This window comes from Drosophila sulfurigaster, chromosome X (assembly GCF_023558435.1).
Source record: "Drosophila sulfurigaster albostrigata strain 15112-1811.04 chromosome X, ASM2355843v2, whole genome shotgun sequence".
NCBI classification, from domain to species: domain Eukaryota; kingdom Metazoa; phylum Arthropoda; class Insecta; order Diptera; family Drosophilidae; genus Drosophila; species Drosophila sulfurigaster.
In genome coordinates, this window is record NC_084885.1 from 31420597 (window position 1) to 31434711 (window position 14115).

Here is a 14115-nt window from a genome sequence, read left to right on the forward strand (position 1 = left end):
AATACTAAGAGTGTGGTGAATACTGTGTGTGAGGTGAATACTGTACGTGGTGAATACTGTGTGAGGTGAATACTGTGAGTGGGGTGAATACTGTGAGTGTGGGGAATATTTTAAGTGGTGAATACTGTGAGTGTGGTAAATACTGTGTGTGAGGTGAATACTGTGTGGTGAATAGTGAGTGTTGTAAGTGGTGAATACTGTGTGCGAGGTGAATACTGTCAGTGGTGAATACTTGGTAAGTGGTGAATACTGTGTGTGGTGAGTTAGAATACGTATACGCAATATTGTAAGCAGACTACTTGGGGTCAAGGTCACGCTATCAATTCTCTTAAATTAATCACTGCTCTTCATGTTCCTCTTCTTCTTGTTCACTCCTCACTTCTATTCCAGCCACTGCATGCTGAATCGCTGCTCGAACGTGATGCGATTATAGACACCGACATCGGCCAATTGCAGCGGATCGGTGTAGTAAGCATAGCGTCTGATATCCAGCATGGCGACATCGAACATCTGCTTCCAGCTGGTCAAATCCGTAACGCTCATGTGGATGGGCATCTGGGGATCGGGAATATCGATGGCTGCCTGCAGGCGATCAAAGGCCTCCGCAATGGGACCCACGGATAGATTCACCCAATACTCCGCCGGAAAGCGTTTGTTCTCACAAAATGGCGCTCCTTTGCGCATGATGAAGACGAGCATCAGAATCTCGTAGCGTTCGGAGCTTTCGTAGAAGCGTTTAGTGCGCGTCTTCTCCACGAAATCGATGAGCAGAATGAGAGGCGTGTAATTCTGGAGATGCATCAAAAGCTCGCGGTCTGTCCAAAGATAACGCGAGGCGCCTCCGCCAACAGCGTTCGATTTAACGGTTAACATGCTCATTGCGTTGGCTAATTGATGATGTTGTTGTTGTTGTTGTGGATGCTGTTGTGGATGTTGTTGTGGATGTTGTTGTTGTGGATGCTGCTGAGGATGTCCCTGTGGATGCTGCTGAAGATGTTGCTGCTGCTGTTGTTGTGAATGCTGCTGTGGTTGCTGCTGTGAATGTTGCTGCTGCGAATGTTGTTGTTGCTGCGAATGTTGTTGCTGAGCTGTTGTGGCAGCAATGGGCGCTGCACTCGTCACACTTGGACTGGGCATGGCCAGGAGAATGCCGATGCCGCCAGTTTGTCTCAGGCAGCCAATCTCCTCGACCATCAGCTGCTGCTTCTCCTTCTCTTTCTCCTTCTTCTTCTTCTTAGTCGCTGTTGCTGGGCGGCCAACAACTGGGCCAAGGTCAACTTGCCAAACTTGGGTGGTTTTTGGGTTGAGTTCCCTTGACACACACAGATGCACGCACACACACACAAACACACTCACAAGCTCTCTCTTACACCTCTCTCTCTCTCTTTCACACTCACGTGTTGACCACTGCAATTTTCCCTTTCAACCTTTTATAACAATTACAGTTTATAATTTGATTGCTATTTTAAGAATGTTTCCACCAGCTGCGAACGTTGCTTGCAACTGCTGACTGCACCGATTGTTGTCACGCGAGTGGCAAGTGTCAAGTGCGTGCAACAGACGACGCGTTGCAACGTGACGTCGACGTCGACTTACACTCGGCTTCAAAACTATGCCTATTCTCTTACTATTGGCATAAACAAACTGCGCGCTCTTAAGCTCAGCGACAAGTGCATTGCATAGGCCCTTATGCTTTGTGCTCGCTCTCTCTTAAAGTCAAAGCCAGTGCAGTCGCCCTTAAGCGCCAGCAATGTAAAGCTCTCTCTTAAGCCGACAGTTACATAGGCTCGCAAGTTATGCTCTGTGCGCTTACACCTGGCATAAAGCTCTCTCTTAAAGTCAAAGCCAGTGCAATCGCAACAACAGATGTAAAGTGAGCCGACTTCGGTTCGCTCTCTTAAGCGTCAAGTGCAATGCGTAGACACAGCTGATGGCGACTTCGCTTCGGCAGAGACTGAATGTTCGCTTCTCTTTCTAACACTTACATATTGCATAAATGTCGCTCTTAAAGTCAAAGCCAGTGCAACCACAACAAGCAAATGTAAAGCTAGCGATGACAAGCAGCACATGTTTTCTGCTCTTGCACTATGCTTAGGCTTCGTTCTCTTAAACCAAGTCCAATGTCTCGGCTGGGTTTAAGAGCACACTTTTGACATGTCGCTCTCTTAAGCGCCAAGTGCAATGCGTGGACACAGCTGTTGGCGTCTACGCTTCGGCAGTAAATTTACGTTTGCTACTCCTTCACACATTTACACATCGCTTAAAGCTCGCTCTTAAACTAGCAAATGCAATGCGTGAATGACAACATCAGCTGAGCCTAAAGCACACACAATTTACATATGTCTAATTATGGCATGTTTTGTTCAGAGCTTTCTCTGTTAATTTAAATAGCTTTACATCAGATTCAAAGGCAAACACAATTTACGTTTTTTGGCTTTAAGAAATTTACTTCTAGTTAAGAGTTCTTTCTCTCTCTCTCTCGCTATCTTAAACGTATTGCGTTTACATCTAATTAAAACTAATTTTAAGCTAGATTTGTAAGCGCTTTATAACGGCTCCTGCAGGCGATAGCAATCAGAGGCAATTTTCCATTTATCATTCTCGGCCGTTATCACAAACGATTGCTGAAAATTGCGTACAGCCTGATCCGAATATTTCACTGACCCGCTGGCCAGGATAATGTATGTGGTCTGATTGCCCACGGCAGCATCCAAAATCGGTTGCGCATCCAGCGTGGTCAGTTGATGGCGCGATGAGGGCAACTCTTCGAAGTAGCGTTCAATTGTTTCGCGTCCCGTGGCGCCATTGCCATTCCAACTGAAAGTCGCGCTATCGATGTACAGTCGTCCCATTTGCTAAAATTGTGTTTAAAATTGCATTTGTTATTTATTTCATCATTGCCGGCAACTTTGTTGTTGTCCGCTTACATGGCGCCGATTGTCGAGGGAGGCATAGTACAGACGTGTGAAGTCTTCGGCTGTGCGACAAGCCGCTTCCACTTTGGTACGCAGTTCCTTAAAGATGCACACATAGTTTCTGTTATTTTAATGCTTCAATATTATAAATAATTATTTACTCACGCTGTTCATATTTCTGTTGTTGTAAATGCCGCAGTGAAGTGTGACCACTATTTCAATTTCAAATTATGCCAACATCGAGGTGACAATGTGCTGCTGGTCACACTACAAGTATTGCTTTTTATGTTTATCGATAGGTTTGGCAGTGAATACTACGAAACCGAAAATTGTTAATACTCGTTTGCAATGCTTAATTTTCATTATTAATTTTTTTTAAAATTATGTTTATGTAATTACATTAAATTTTGTAATTGATTTTTTTAAACTTGCTAGTCGTCCAATAGTGTGGTTATCGTACTTCATTAATATCGACAGCAATCGATTTATTTATTGCCACCTATAAAAATGGCGCCGGTCATCATAAATTATGTGCAATCTACGCAGATTTATAAATCTCTTCCCTCCAACAAGCGATAATAAATAAAAAAAACAGCGGAAATGGCTTAACAAACACAATACCATATATTTCATACTAAAGGAATGAACATAAAGCAACATACATATGCTAGTCATCATATAAATTATGAAAATCAGACGCGCGCCGCCGACGTCGTCGTCAAGAGCTTTCGAGTTGCTGCAGCTGTCGATGCAGATAGGTTTCCCGCCAACCAGGTCGCTGGAAGCGCAACAGCAACTCCTGCAAACCCTGTGCAAGCTCCTCATGCTGTTGCTGTGGCGTTTCAAGTGCTAAGCAATCGTTCAATATGTTTTCAATTTCGGTGCATAGAGCACGCTCCAACAACAACGGTTCGTCGTGCTCAATGTGATGCTGCACGCAGCTCACGAGTTCCGTGAGATGTGCATCGATAACATCGGGAAAGAGTTCACGCATGGCAATCGATAGATTGAACAAATACTCGCGATTTGGCCCGCTGGGACCAGCTGATGTAAATATTTGCTTCGCAATGCAAGGCACTTGCCACACATCGCCTGCATAGGAATCGTTGGCCTGTGTTGCCATATACATTATGACTTCTATTGCCGTGCCTTCGGTGTCAACTGGATACTCATGGAAGTGCAAATTGAAGCGTTCGTAGCCATTCTTTTCGCGATAATCCAAGTGATCCAGCACCTGTGACTTTTGCGAGAATGCAATACGATAGGCAACGCCGTAAACTCGATCCGCATCTATATCGCCGGGCAGTAAAGTAACTACTCTGCCAGGCTTCTCCGGTATGCCGCGATGATCGATGCTGTGCTGATAGAAACGTCGCTTATAGCCACACACAAAGCCACGCCTGCGATCGATATAGGGAAAATCGGCCTTCCACACCAGCGACCCATAGCCAAATATCCACACATCGTCCGCTGTGGGCGCTATGCATTCCGTTTGATTGCTGCGCTCGCTGTCAAAGCTCTGCAGCAATTGGCCATTTCGTTGCTGGTCCTGCGTTCGAAGTTGGGGGAAACAGTGGCGGTAAATGTCAGCGACCAGCGCTGATTGATTGTTGTTGCTCAGCCGCAATCCTTGCACAAAACGCAACATTTGGCGCCGCTTCTCAAACGCAAATGCAACAATTAAATTCGCTACTACAATTAAACTAGCTTCAACTGCGACGACTTATCGATACATTTGACAGCATAGTTCATCGAAGACCGATTACACATCTGGCAACACTACGTAAACAGCTGTTCGCACATTCGCACTCACGATTGCTGCCACAGCAACAGCAGAGCGAAAAACGTAAACAAATCGGTTTTTGAATTTATAATTGCACCCGAGGACCAAAATGAGTGGCAAGGACGATCGATCGAAGGAGTAAGTACGACGTAATCACCTGAGCTGCAAATAACTCACTGATTAATCAACAGCAATCGCCGCAATATGAAGCAGCATAAATACTACCACAAGCAGCAACAACAGCAACAGCGTGGTGGCAACAACACCTCATCGAGTTCGCCTCAAACGAACGCTGTGCGCAGCCTGGTGGATGTGGCCGACTCCAGTGATGAGCCACGGTTTGCCCGCAAGAACTGGTCGAGTGGCACTCGCTCTTTAGCCCCGCAACAGAGTCGCGAGATGCCGCCACCCGATGGCGAAGATGACGACGATATGGAGCAAGCTGGCGGTGCTCCACTGGATGAGAATGCACGCGCTCAGCTGCGTGCTGGCGACTACAAGCAGATGGCCCAGTTTCCCAGCATGGGTGGCGGTCATTTTAGCTTCGGTGCCGAAAAGGAATGGAACAACATTGCCGAGGGACAAACACAGCTGCACACAAAGGCCGCAAGCAGCTATTTCACACTGAATCTGGGACTACTCAATGCGGGACTGCTGACTATACCGTTCTACAAGCGCATGGACTACTCAAGCAGCATGTTTACACGCCAGCAAATTGTCACCCAAACCGAGGCAGCCGAGCGCGCTGAGCGCACGTATCAGGATCGCGTGCTGCGCGAGCTAAATGGCAATGACAATCAACGCACTGCGAGCGCCAAGTCGCGGGTTCCTTCCGCCGCCAAGTCGGTGGTCAAAGAGCCAACGCCAGTGGCTGTGGAGCCGCCAGATGAACTGGATGAGTTGCTGGCCATGACAAACACTCAACTGGCGGTGACAACGCCAACAACAGTTCCTGCCACGCCGTTGCCCCAAGCAACGAATCCGACTGCGGCTGCAAGTGCCAGCAAAAACGATGTGGAGCAGTGGCTGGACAGCGTGCTGGACGAGTAAATCTTGCGAGACAACTTCCAAACTATTCCCACACATCTTAAGTAGTTGCTTAACCACAAGCTAGAAAGTGCCTTGCTTTATGGTATCTTTGAATTTGAATATTATCGAGAGCGTAAAAAGTTAAACGTGACGTTTACCAACACTGCTGCAGTGCAGATTGAACTGTTAGTAAAGAAATTCTTTTTCTTAGTGATCTATTCTTTTTTTTGGTAATCCAAGTTAAAAGTGATTGGAAGCTTAAAATCTTTAAATCTACAAACAAATTAATAAGGAATGCAAATTTCAACTAAATCCAACTTAAACGAGACGTTAACCAACACTGCTGCAGTGCAGATTGAACCGTTAGTAAAGAAATTCTTTTTAGTGATCTTCTGCAGTGCTCATAACTTATTCGGCTCAAACTGTGTATTGAACCGTTAGTAAGAGATGTATTTTTTTAGTGATCTATTAATTTTTTTTTGTTAAGTGATTTGAAATTTAAAAGTCTTCAAATTTACAACAAATTAATAAGAAATACAATTTGAAACTATATTTTAAAAATTTAGAAAGAATTTAATAAGAAATACAAATTTAAACTTAATCCAAAACATTCAGTTGAATTTCAAATATCACAATACATATAAGGTAGAGTAATTTGCCTCAATGGATTCCAGATTGTGATGGTTATAAGATTATTTGAATTCTAAACACTGCTGCACATAAATGTTCGCTCATAACAATCATAAAACCAATCTATTATAAAAATTGCTTGCAAAAATAAAATAATATTCAAAATTATACAAATCAAGTGGAATACTTAAAACACCATTCGTTTTTATTATTGTATTTCACTTTTAAATTTTCGCGTGTTTCATTTTTAAAGTGAGAGATAGCAAATATACTGATATATGGCTTCATCAAGTATCAAATCACATAATCATTTTTTTCAATGCTTCATGGCGAAACGTTAAATCTAAAGGATTGAAAATAAAATAAAAAAGTTAAACTGATTAAAAAAAACTGTAATTTCAATTAAAAGTACATATAAGGAAGAGCCCGAAGCAATGGATCGGAGGTTATAATGTGAAATTAAACTAAGGTAAGAAATTATTTTATTTATTAATTTGAATTGTATTTAATTTTGTATGGGTAAAAACGTCTACTTAATGTGGGTCTTAGTCTTTTTTATTTCGAAACTTGCTTAACTTTAGGTTTCTCCTCTTTTTAACGTTCTGCATCAGCTGCGTAGTCAACTGCTGACTTCTTTGCTTCCCAGCTGCTGAATAAGTCAGCGATTGTGTTGGTAGCCTTTAAAAGTTGTGAAAGCACTGCAACTTGTTGTGACTTGCAATTTAAAGTTGAATTATTTTTATAATTATTTTTTATAATGCTTTTTTTTTTAATATTCTATTATTGTTTTAAGAAAAATTTTCTTTTGTGGTTAAGAATTCAAGGCTAAACTATTTTTTATGGGAGTTAGGTAATCTTTGAATTTTTGAGAGATAGAGCAAAAAGGAAATATCGTTAGTATTGCAAATTTTAGAGATCAACCATTAAAATTTGGGATAAGATACTTTTTTAAAATACCATTCGTTTTTATCAGTCTAAAACACTTTTAAATATTCGCGTGGTCAATGTTTAAAGTTAGAGCTAGTTAATATACTAATTTATGATACCTTTGAGTAATATTATAATTTTTTTACAAATTGTTGACGCAACTTTAAATGAAAAAAGTTTAAAAGGTATCATATTTTATTGGATGAATTAATTATTTTTAGTTTTACAATAGAGTCGCAGACTCCAGCAGTACTCTCTTTTCTCTTTTATTAAGTGTACTATTAAATAATAGATTTAATATAATAAAAGTAAGTTTTACAACAAACACTCGAAATCTTCGCCATGCTCATCACACGGTTGATCCGAAACGAAGCCATCGTCATTGTCAAAGTCCGTGCAGCTGTAGAGTTGTTGATAAAACTCGGTGAGATTGGCGTGCACCAATTTCATGAGCTCACACGTTGTCTCCAGCACAACCATGCGCTCCTGGACACGAGTATCGCGCACTTGGAGCTCGCTGCGCAGCTCCTTCACAATGGTGTTGAGCCAGCGAAAGAGTACGGCAGCATCATCGGACGGCAGCACCAGCATATCGAGTGGCAGCCCCACTTCATTGCGCAGCTTCTCAATGGAGCCATACGGCCCAGCCATCAAAAGTGCGGCAATGACTCGCACAATCAGATTGAGTGAGTGCAAATAGTTTTGCAGATAGTCCAAAGGATTCACCATGGCAATGGCCATCATCATTTCGGGATAAGCACGCAAACGATATGAATCGAAACCCAAATCCGTGAGTTTATCGAGCATGGCCCACAGCAGGCAATTGCAGACAATTTGAGCCATCGTATTCAAGGGGCTGGCACTGCGACAGCAAATGATCAGATTCAGCATAATGTCCGAGTCATTGATGTCCAGCATGCAAAGGATTTGCCCACACAACTCATGCACCTGCTCAAAGGACACGAATCAAATCATCATAATTTCATCAATAAGTGTGTTTCACATGCTTTACATGCGTCTCCTCGGTGCAAGCCATGTAATCGAAGCAACGCTGCATGAACATCGTGCGTTGCACTTGGGTGCTGGCCAAATCATCGTGATGCATCATGTACACCATCATGCCGGTCACGTGCAACGCTGCCAACGGTTCGGCTCCGAATTCGATCTCCTCGCGTGACATCAGCTGAATAATGCCATCGATTAGCTCGAGCACATTGTCCGTGATGTGCACAAAGAGCGTTTTGTCCTTCAGACTCGAGTGGTCAAGTATTTGACGCAATTGCTCAATGGCAAAGCCTTGCGGGCGAATGGCAACTGTGCTGTAAAGAGAAGTGTGCGAGAATGAGAAGAGTTATATGTGGCACATGTGTGTGAATGAGACGTCAATATGTTTATCGGATGTCAGCCATGTTTGTTTTCGCAGGCGCGAGCAGCTTTGTTAACTGGCATAAAGCTGATTGCTATGACAAGTTTAATCGTGGCCTGCTTAACTGGCATGAAGCTGATTGCTATGACGAATTAATCGTAGCCTACTTAACTGGCATCAAGCTGATTGCTACGCCAATTTAATTGTGACTTTTGACTAGTTGCTTGCTATGACGAAAACTTGCAATTAATTTAGCATATTGATAATGACAGATATTTAGTGTGCAAATTGCAATTTATCGTGTTGAGAAATTAATTATATTGTGCTGCTGGGCTGGCTCAGACAACTTAACACTATTTTAATGAGCTGCAAAGCACTCGAAAGTGCGCCATTTTGTTTTGCTCTCTTTGTGCACAAGCTGTGGAATGTGTGCTACGGCCCAACAACAACAACAGCAGCAGCGTCTTCGCTGTGTATATGTATGTATGTGTGTGTCCTTGTCGATGCTGGGCAAAATGCAAGTGCACGCGCGACTCGCGCATTTTAGCATAAAAGTTGCCGCTCCACGCCCATCTACGGCTGCCCCCCTCCCGTCTCCCCCACCCACCCATGCAGTTGGCTGCTTGAAGTTTCTTTGCACACTTGGAAATATCTGCTCATTATGCATTCATATTTTGCAATTACTTTGCTAGCGCACAAGAACAACAACAACAACAACGACGACGACGACAAAGTCGCGACAGCTAAAAGCGCAAATGTGCGACTGCCAGAAAGAGACAACAACACAGTTGCGAGGCCAAAGCATGCTGCCTAACTGTTAACGAGCACGCGGCGACTGTTAAGTTGTTGTTGCTAGCTTACGTATATATATGTATGTGTGTGTGTGTGTTTCGTCTTCTTCCTTTCTCTCGCCATGTGTTCGTGTGTTCATTTTGCATTTTTGTTATTTGCCATTTGGCCCATTTGTGTATAGAATTTGCATATTCAGATTTTAATTATGCAGCCGCATGAAAAGATTAACAACTTTTGCACAAGACGATGCGCGGCATTGTGCATTTTGATATGTATTTTAATTATGCATATTTTGCACAAAAGCTCAGCTCAGCTCAGCTCAGGAGACAGTCATCACCTTAGTGTGATGTCATTACAACCAACACACACATACATACATATGTACACACTTAAGTGCTGTGCATTCAACTTAACCTCACTTTATGCTCTCCTTCAACAAGCAAACCAAATTAAAATTCGCGTTTTTAGATAGTATCTGACAAAGTAGTAAATTGTTCAGCGCAAGGTGCATTGGCATTGTGCCAGATTTATCAGCCAATTATGCAAATCAGCTTATGGCAGTATCTTTCTTTATATCGCTGCTAATCTATCTATTATTGTCCTGTCCACAAAAAGTCGCAATCAATGTTCTCACTGTAAGCTTCAACTTCAATTACGAGCGCATAAAAGCAACAAATTAGCTGGGCAGGGTTGTTCCCACCCCTCTTTTTGTACCCCTTCCTCTTCCCCTTCCCACTCCTCATTCTCATGTAGTGCAATTGAAAAGTGTCACAAGTGTGGCCAAAAAAAAAAAAAAAAAATGAAGAAACGTGTAGAGTGGATAAAGAGTGGCATAACAATCATAACGATAACGATAATCATCATCAGAATGACGATTAATAGCAACTACCCTCTTATTAGCATTCATATTGAGTGGCTATTTATACCCTGTATGCCAGCTGAAGAAGGTATTTACGACTTGATGGATGGATATTCTTCATTTTCGATTCAAAAGTGTAACTTCTTCTACTTTATAGGGTATTTAACAGTCGTTTTCACATTAGAGGGTATCTATGAGTTGATCGATTTACTACACAGCATCAGATCGATAAGTTTTGCATAATAAAACACTTTTATTATGTAATTAATCAGTGCCATAGACCATTTGAAGTGTTTACAGGGTATCTGCTAGTCAGGCTTACGATTTTATAAAATATTAAAGCTATATATTTAAGTTTGCCGGTGAATTACAGTACTTTACCTTCCACTCTAGCGGCTGTATGTCACTTTTAACTAATTTACAGAGTATCTGCTAGTCAGTCAATCTACAACAGTAACAGCAAATTGTAGTACAGCACTTTTAATCATCTTATTTAGCTGCAAAAATAAACTTGATCGATTTTAATGAAGTAATTTGCAGTGCAACCTTAGTTTACAGGGTATCTTTTAGTCGTGCTTTCGCTTGAATACAATATTATAGCTTTATATTTTAGTTTTCCTGTGAATTGCAGTGCTTTACCTTCAACTTTAGCGACTATAGGTGACTTTTAACTGAATTACAGAGTATCTGCTAGTCAGTCAATTTACAATAGTAACAGAAAATTTTAATTCAGCACATTTAAACATTTTATTCAGTTGCGAAAATAAGCTTTAAAGAGTTAAATGAAATAATTTGCAATGTAATCTTAATTTACAGGGTATCTACTACTCGTCTATGCTGCGTTTTGTAGTGTTCGGTTTTTTAGGGGTGAGTTCGTTGTTTATTTTTCGAAGCGGGCAATCTGTAAATTTTACGCCTAATTTAAGACAAATTGTTGACATACAGTTGGCACTTTTTTTTTTTTGGCCACTGTTCGGAAGGCGGCAAGGGGCGTGGTAAAGTGAGGGGGAGGGGTGGGGAGCAAGGGGTAGGCGTGCCACAAAAGCCAACAGATTTTCATGTCATTATGAGCTGATTTGTTGTTGCCAGCGATAGAAGCCTGAAGGCGTTCCTTTTTTTTTGTTATTTTCTATTTTCTAGTTGTTAACGAAGATGAGGGGAAAGGGGTGGGTAAGGGGAAGGGGAAGGGAAGGGGGGTCTGTGGGAAGACAGTTGGAAGCCGCTTCAAAGCAAATGTGTTCAATTTCAATATTATTTCAACTCACTAAATTGACAATTATTTTGGCGAGCTCAATCTCTGTTTCTTTTTCTTCTTCTCTCCTTCTCTTCTTCTCTTTTTCTCTCCCTATCTCCACTCTTCCCTTCTTCAGGATAGACCACATTACTTTCTGGTCTCATATTTCCCCATAAACAAAGACAGCTTTCTTCAAACATTTTTGTTTTGTTTACATCGAATGTCTGCCTAAGTTTGATTCTGACTTCCTCATATAAACAAATCTCATATTTATAATATGACAAATTTCCATGGCTTCCGCTTATGATATCATTATAATATGATTCTATGAAATTTGGGATATAACAATTATGATATAATATAAAATGATTCTGAGGAATCTGGGAAATATCAATTTTATAGCAAAACAAAAAAGGAACTTAAATTGAAAAGTTCAAAGTTAAGAATTGAAAATTATGTTTAAGAAAATATATGTATTCCTTCATCGATATACCAAACACAGTCTTTGGTATATTTTTGAATTTTTTCAGTATTTTATTTTGGTATATTTTAAGAATAATACCGCATAAGAATAATCAAGCACTCTCTATTATAGATTTATTTTTTGTTATAGCTAATATCGCCTTCAAAACGATTTGTCTTAAAAAATATCATACTAAAAAAAATTTAAATTAATCAAGTTTCGAGATTGATTGAAATTGAGCTTAAATAAGTATTATACATAACTTGTCTTGACATCATTATTTTAAAATTATTATGATAATGTTTATTTCTATACATTTATATTATAATAATCTTACTAAGAATTTGAGTTAAGGTAGATATTATCAAAAATTAAGTTTAAGTTAAGTAAGCAGCATAAAGATTCATTAAATGTTTAAGGTAATTGAACTTTAGAAATAATATAATGTATATCAATTAGTTATTTTTACATATCAAAAGCGAAGTAAAAGTTAAATAAACAGCAAAATGATTAATTTAATTTTTATGGTTATTGAAGTATATTTTGAACTTTAGAAATAATATGTAAGTTAGTTATTTTTGTGATGAGATCTTAACTTAAACTTAACTTTTGATAATATCTTCCTTAACTCAAGTACTTAGAATTATTAAACTAAATAATTTTCTCAGCTGTTTACAAAAGATTAAGTCAAACTTGAGCTAGATTTCTATAAATTATTTTGCACATCTTTCAATGTTAGAAAATTTGTTGAAATATCAAAGATAACCTTCAGCGTTGTCCAGATGCAACTGGATTGGATCAACAGTAAAACAGAAATACTCGCAGTTGAATTTTTCGAAAGTAGTAAGTAGAAGTTTCTCTTAAGGAATCATTTAAAGCAAAACTTTAACTAAAATACTTCTTAGGTGACTTTTTGCGACTGATTGAAATTATGAGAGCAAACAAACAATCGCATTTGAGCTGCTCATCGAAAGTCCTGTCTCAAGGATCTTATGAATGTAAGTTAAGTGGAGTAAAGCGTTTGTAGACAATTTAAGAAATTCAATTCTATTTATTTATTTAGATCAATGTAAGTATCTAAACTCAAAGCATATAATAGAAAGTAAATTAACGACTTCAATTCAATTCAGGTGAAGTTTGCATCAGATCAATGCTTATGCGGATTATGCATTTATATAACTCATAAAGATAACGATACTTGATCTGCCCATGAATGTTTGCATGCTCTGGACATGGAGATCATGCATCTCATCCAAGTGATCGATGCTTTGGAATCGGTGACCAACTTTAGTGCCTTGGATCGCACATTGAAATAGCAGTGTATTCTGGCTTAAACCTGATTATGATGCACAACAAACGAGAAGCTTAAGCTATTTGATTATGGAAAGAGAATATCGATTCCATATTCAGAGACTGCACCCAGATGTTAATACTACTTAAAGAACCCAACTATATATCAGATTATTTACTTTTTGTTTACCAGATTGTCTGTCATCTCGATGCTGGGAATTGTCACTTGAACTTTGTTAAACTGTCAATGATTGAAGCCAAGTCGAAGGAGCAGGAACAACACTCTTTTAATTTCTACAAGTTTAGTTCAAATCGAACCGAGAAAGGAGTCTTCAACCTCTTCCTAAAGAAATATGTCTGCACTTCACTTACGGCTCCATTTCCTGCTCACGTTTCTTACTTAATTTTTTGTTGCTTGCCATGCAACTCTCGAGAATCAACTGCGCTTCAATCGGATGATCGATTCTTTGGCATGACAAACAAGTTGCCTCTCATTCGATCGAATTCCCCAAGTTCGAACTGATTTTGTGACTCTAATTTCTATGCGGGGTTTGAAGAGCTTCAATCAAACGCTGAGTAAGTTCTCTCTTTACGAGGGTTTTCCATACAATTATTGATAACTTATTAATGCTAAATTGGAGTGAACTTTCTTTTTTTTAATATTTTCAATTTAAATATCTTTTATGGAAAAATGCGATTTATATTTATATTCTAAACTATCGATAGTAAGATATAGCTGAGTGATTAATGAAAGTATGTATAAAAATAACCATTTTTCTTCATATATGATATTTATATATGATAAAGAGAAGCTGTTATTTGTAAAG

The 14115-nt window shown here is 39.8% G+C and overlaps 5 protein-coding genes across 5 annotated transcripts; 1 reads left to right on the plus strand and 4 right to left on the minus strand.

Annotated features, from left to right (window-relative positions):
• Positions 1-206: 206 nt before the first annotated feature.
• LOC133849092 (high mobility group protein DSP1) lies at positions 207-1613 on the minus strand. The gene has a single exon (XM_062284966.1). The coding sequence runs from the start codon at positions 1192-1194 to the stop codon at positions 382-384; it is 813 nt and encodes a 270-aa protein (XP_062140950.1). The 5' UTR covers positions 1195-1613; the 3' UTR covers positions 207-381.
• An 842-nt stretch (positions 1614-2455) lies between these two features.
• On the minus strand, positions 2456-3227 carry LOC133847917 (NTF2-related export protein-like). The gene is made up of 3 exons (XM_062283216.1): positions 3081-3227; positions 2928-3014; positions 2456-2855 (listed from the first exon to the last, which is right to left on the minus strand). The coding sequence occupies exons 1-3, from the start codon at positions 3087-3089 to the stop codon at positions 2547-2549; spliced, it is 405 nt and encodes a 134-aa protein (XP_062139200.1). The 5' UTR covers positions 3090-3227; the 3' UTR covers positions 2456-2546.
• Positions 3228-3516: 289 nt separating this feature from the next.
• LOC133848011 (putative glutathione-specific gamma-glutamylcyclotransferase 2) lies at positions 3517-4658 on the minus strand. The gene has a single exon (XM_062283375.1). The coding sequence runs from the start codon at positions 4561-4563 to the stop codon at positions 3634-3636; it is 930 nt and encodes a 309-aa protein (XP_062139359.1). The 5' UTR covers positions 4564-4658; the 3' UTR covers positions 3517-3633.
• Positions 4659-4680: 22 nt separating this feature from the next.
• Positions 4681-6687, plus strand: LOC133848012 (uncharacterized). Its single transcript, XM_062283377.1, has 2 exons — positions 4681-4836; positions 4890-6687. The coding sequence occupies exons 1-2, from the start codon at positions 4808-4810 to the stop codon at positions 5746-5748; spliced, it is 888 nt and encodes a 295-aa protein (XP_062139361.1). The 5' UTR covers positions 4681-4807; the 3' UTR covers positions 5749-6687.
• Positions 6688-7545: 858 nt separating this feature from the next.
• On the minus strand, positions 7546-13717 carry LOC133849054 (uncharacterized). The gene is made up of 3 exons (XM_062284900.1): positions 13661-13717; positions 8297-8603; positions 7546-8232 (listed from the first exon to the last, which is right to left on the minus strand). Exons 1-3 carry the CDS (start codon positions 13708-13710, stop codon positions 7600-7602), a joined length of 990 nt encoding a protein of 329 aa, XP_062140884.1. The 5' UTR covers positions 13711-13717; the 3' UTR covers positions 7546-7599.
• Between the last annotated feature and the right edge of the window lie 398 nt (positions 13718-14115).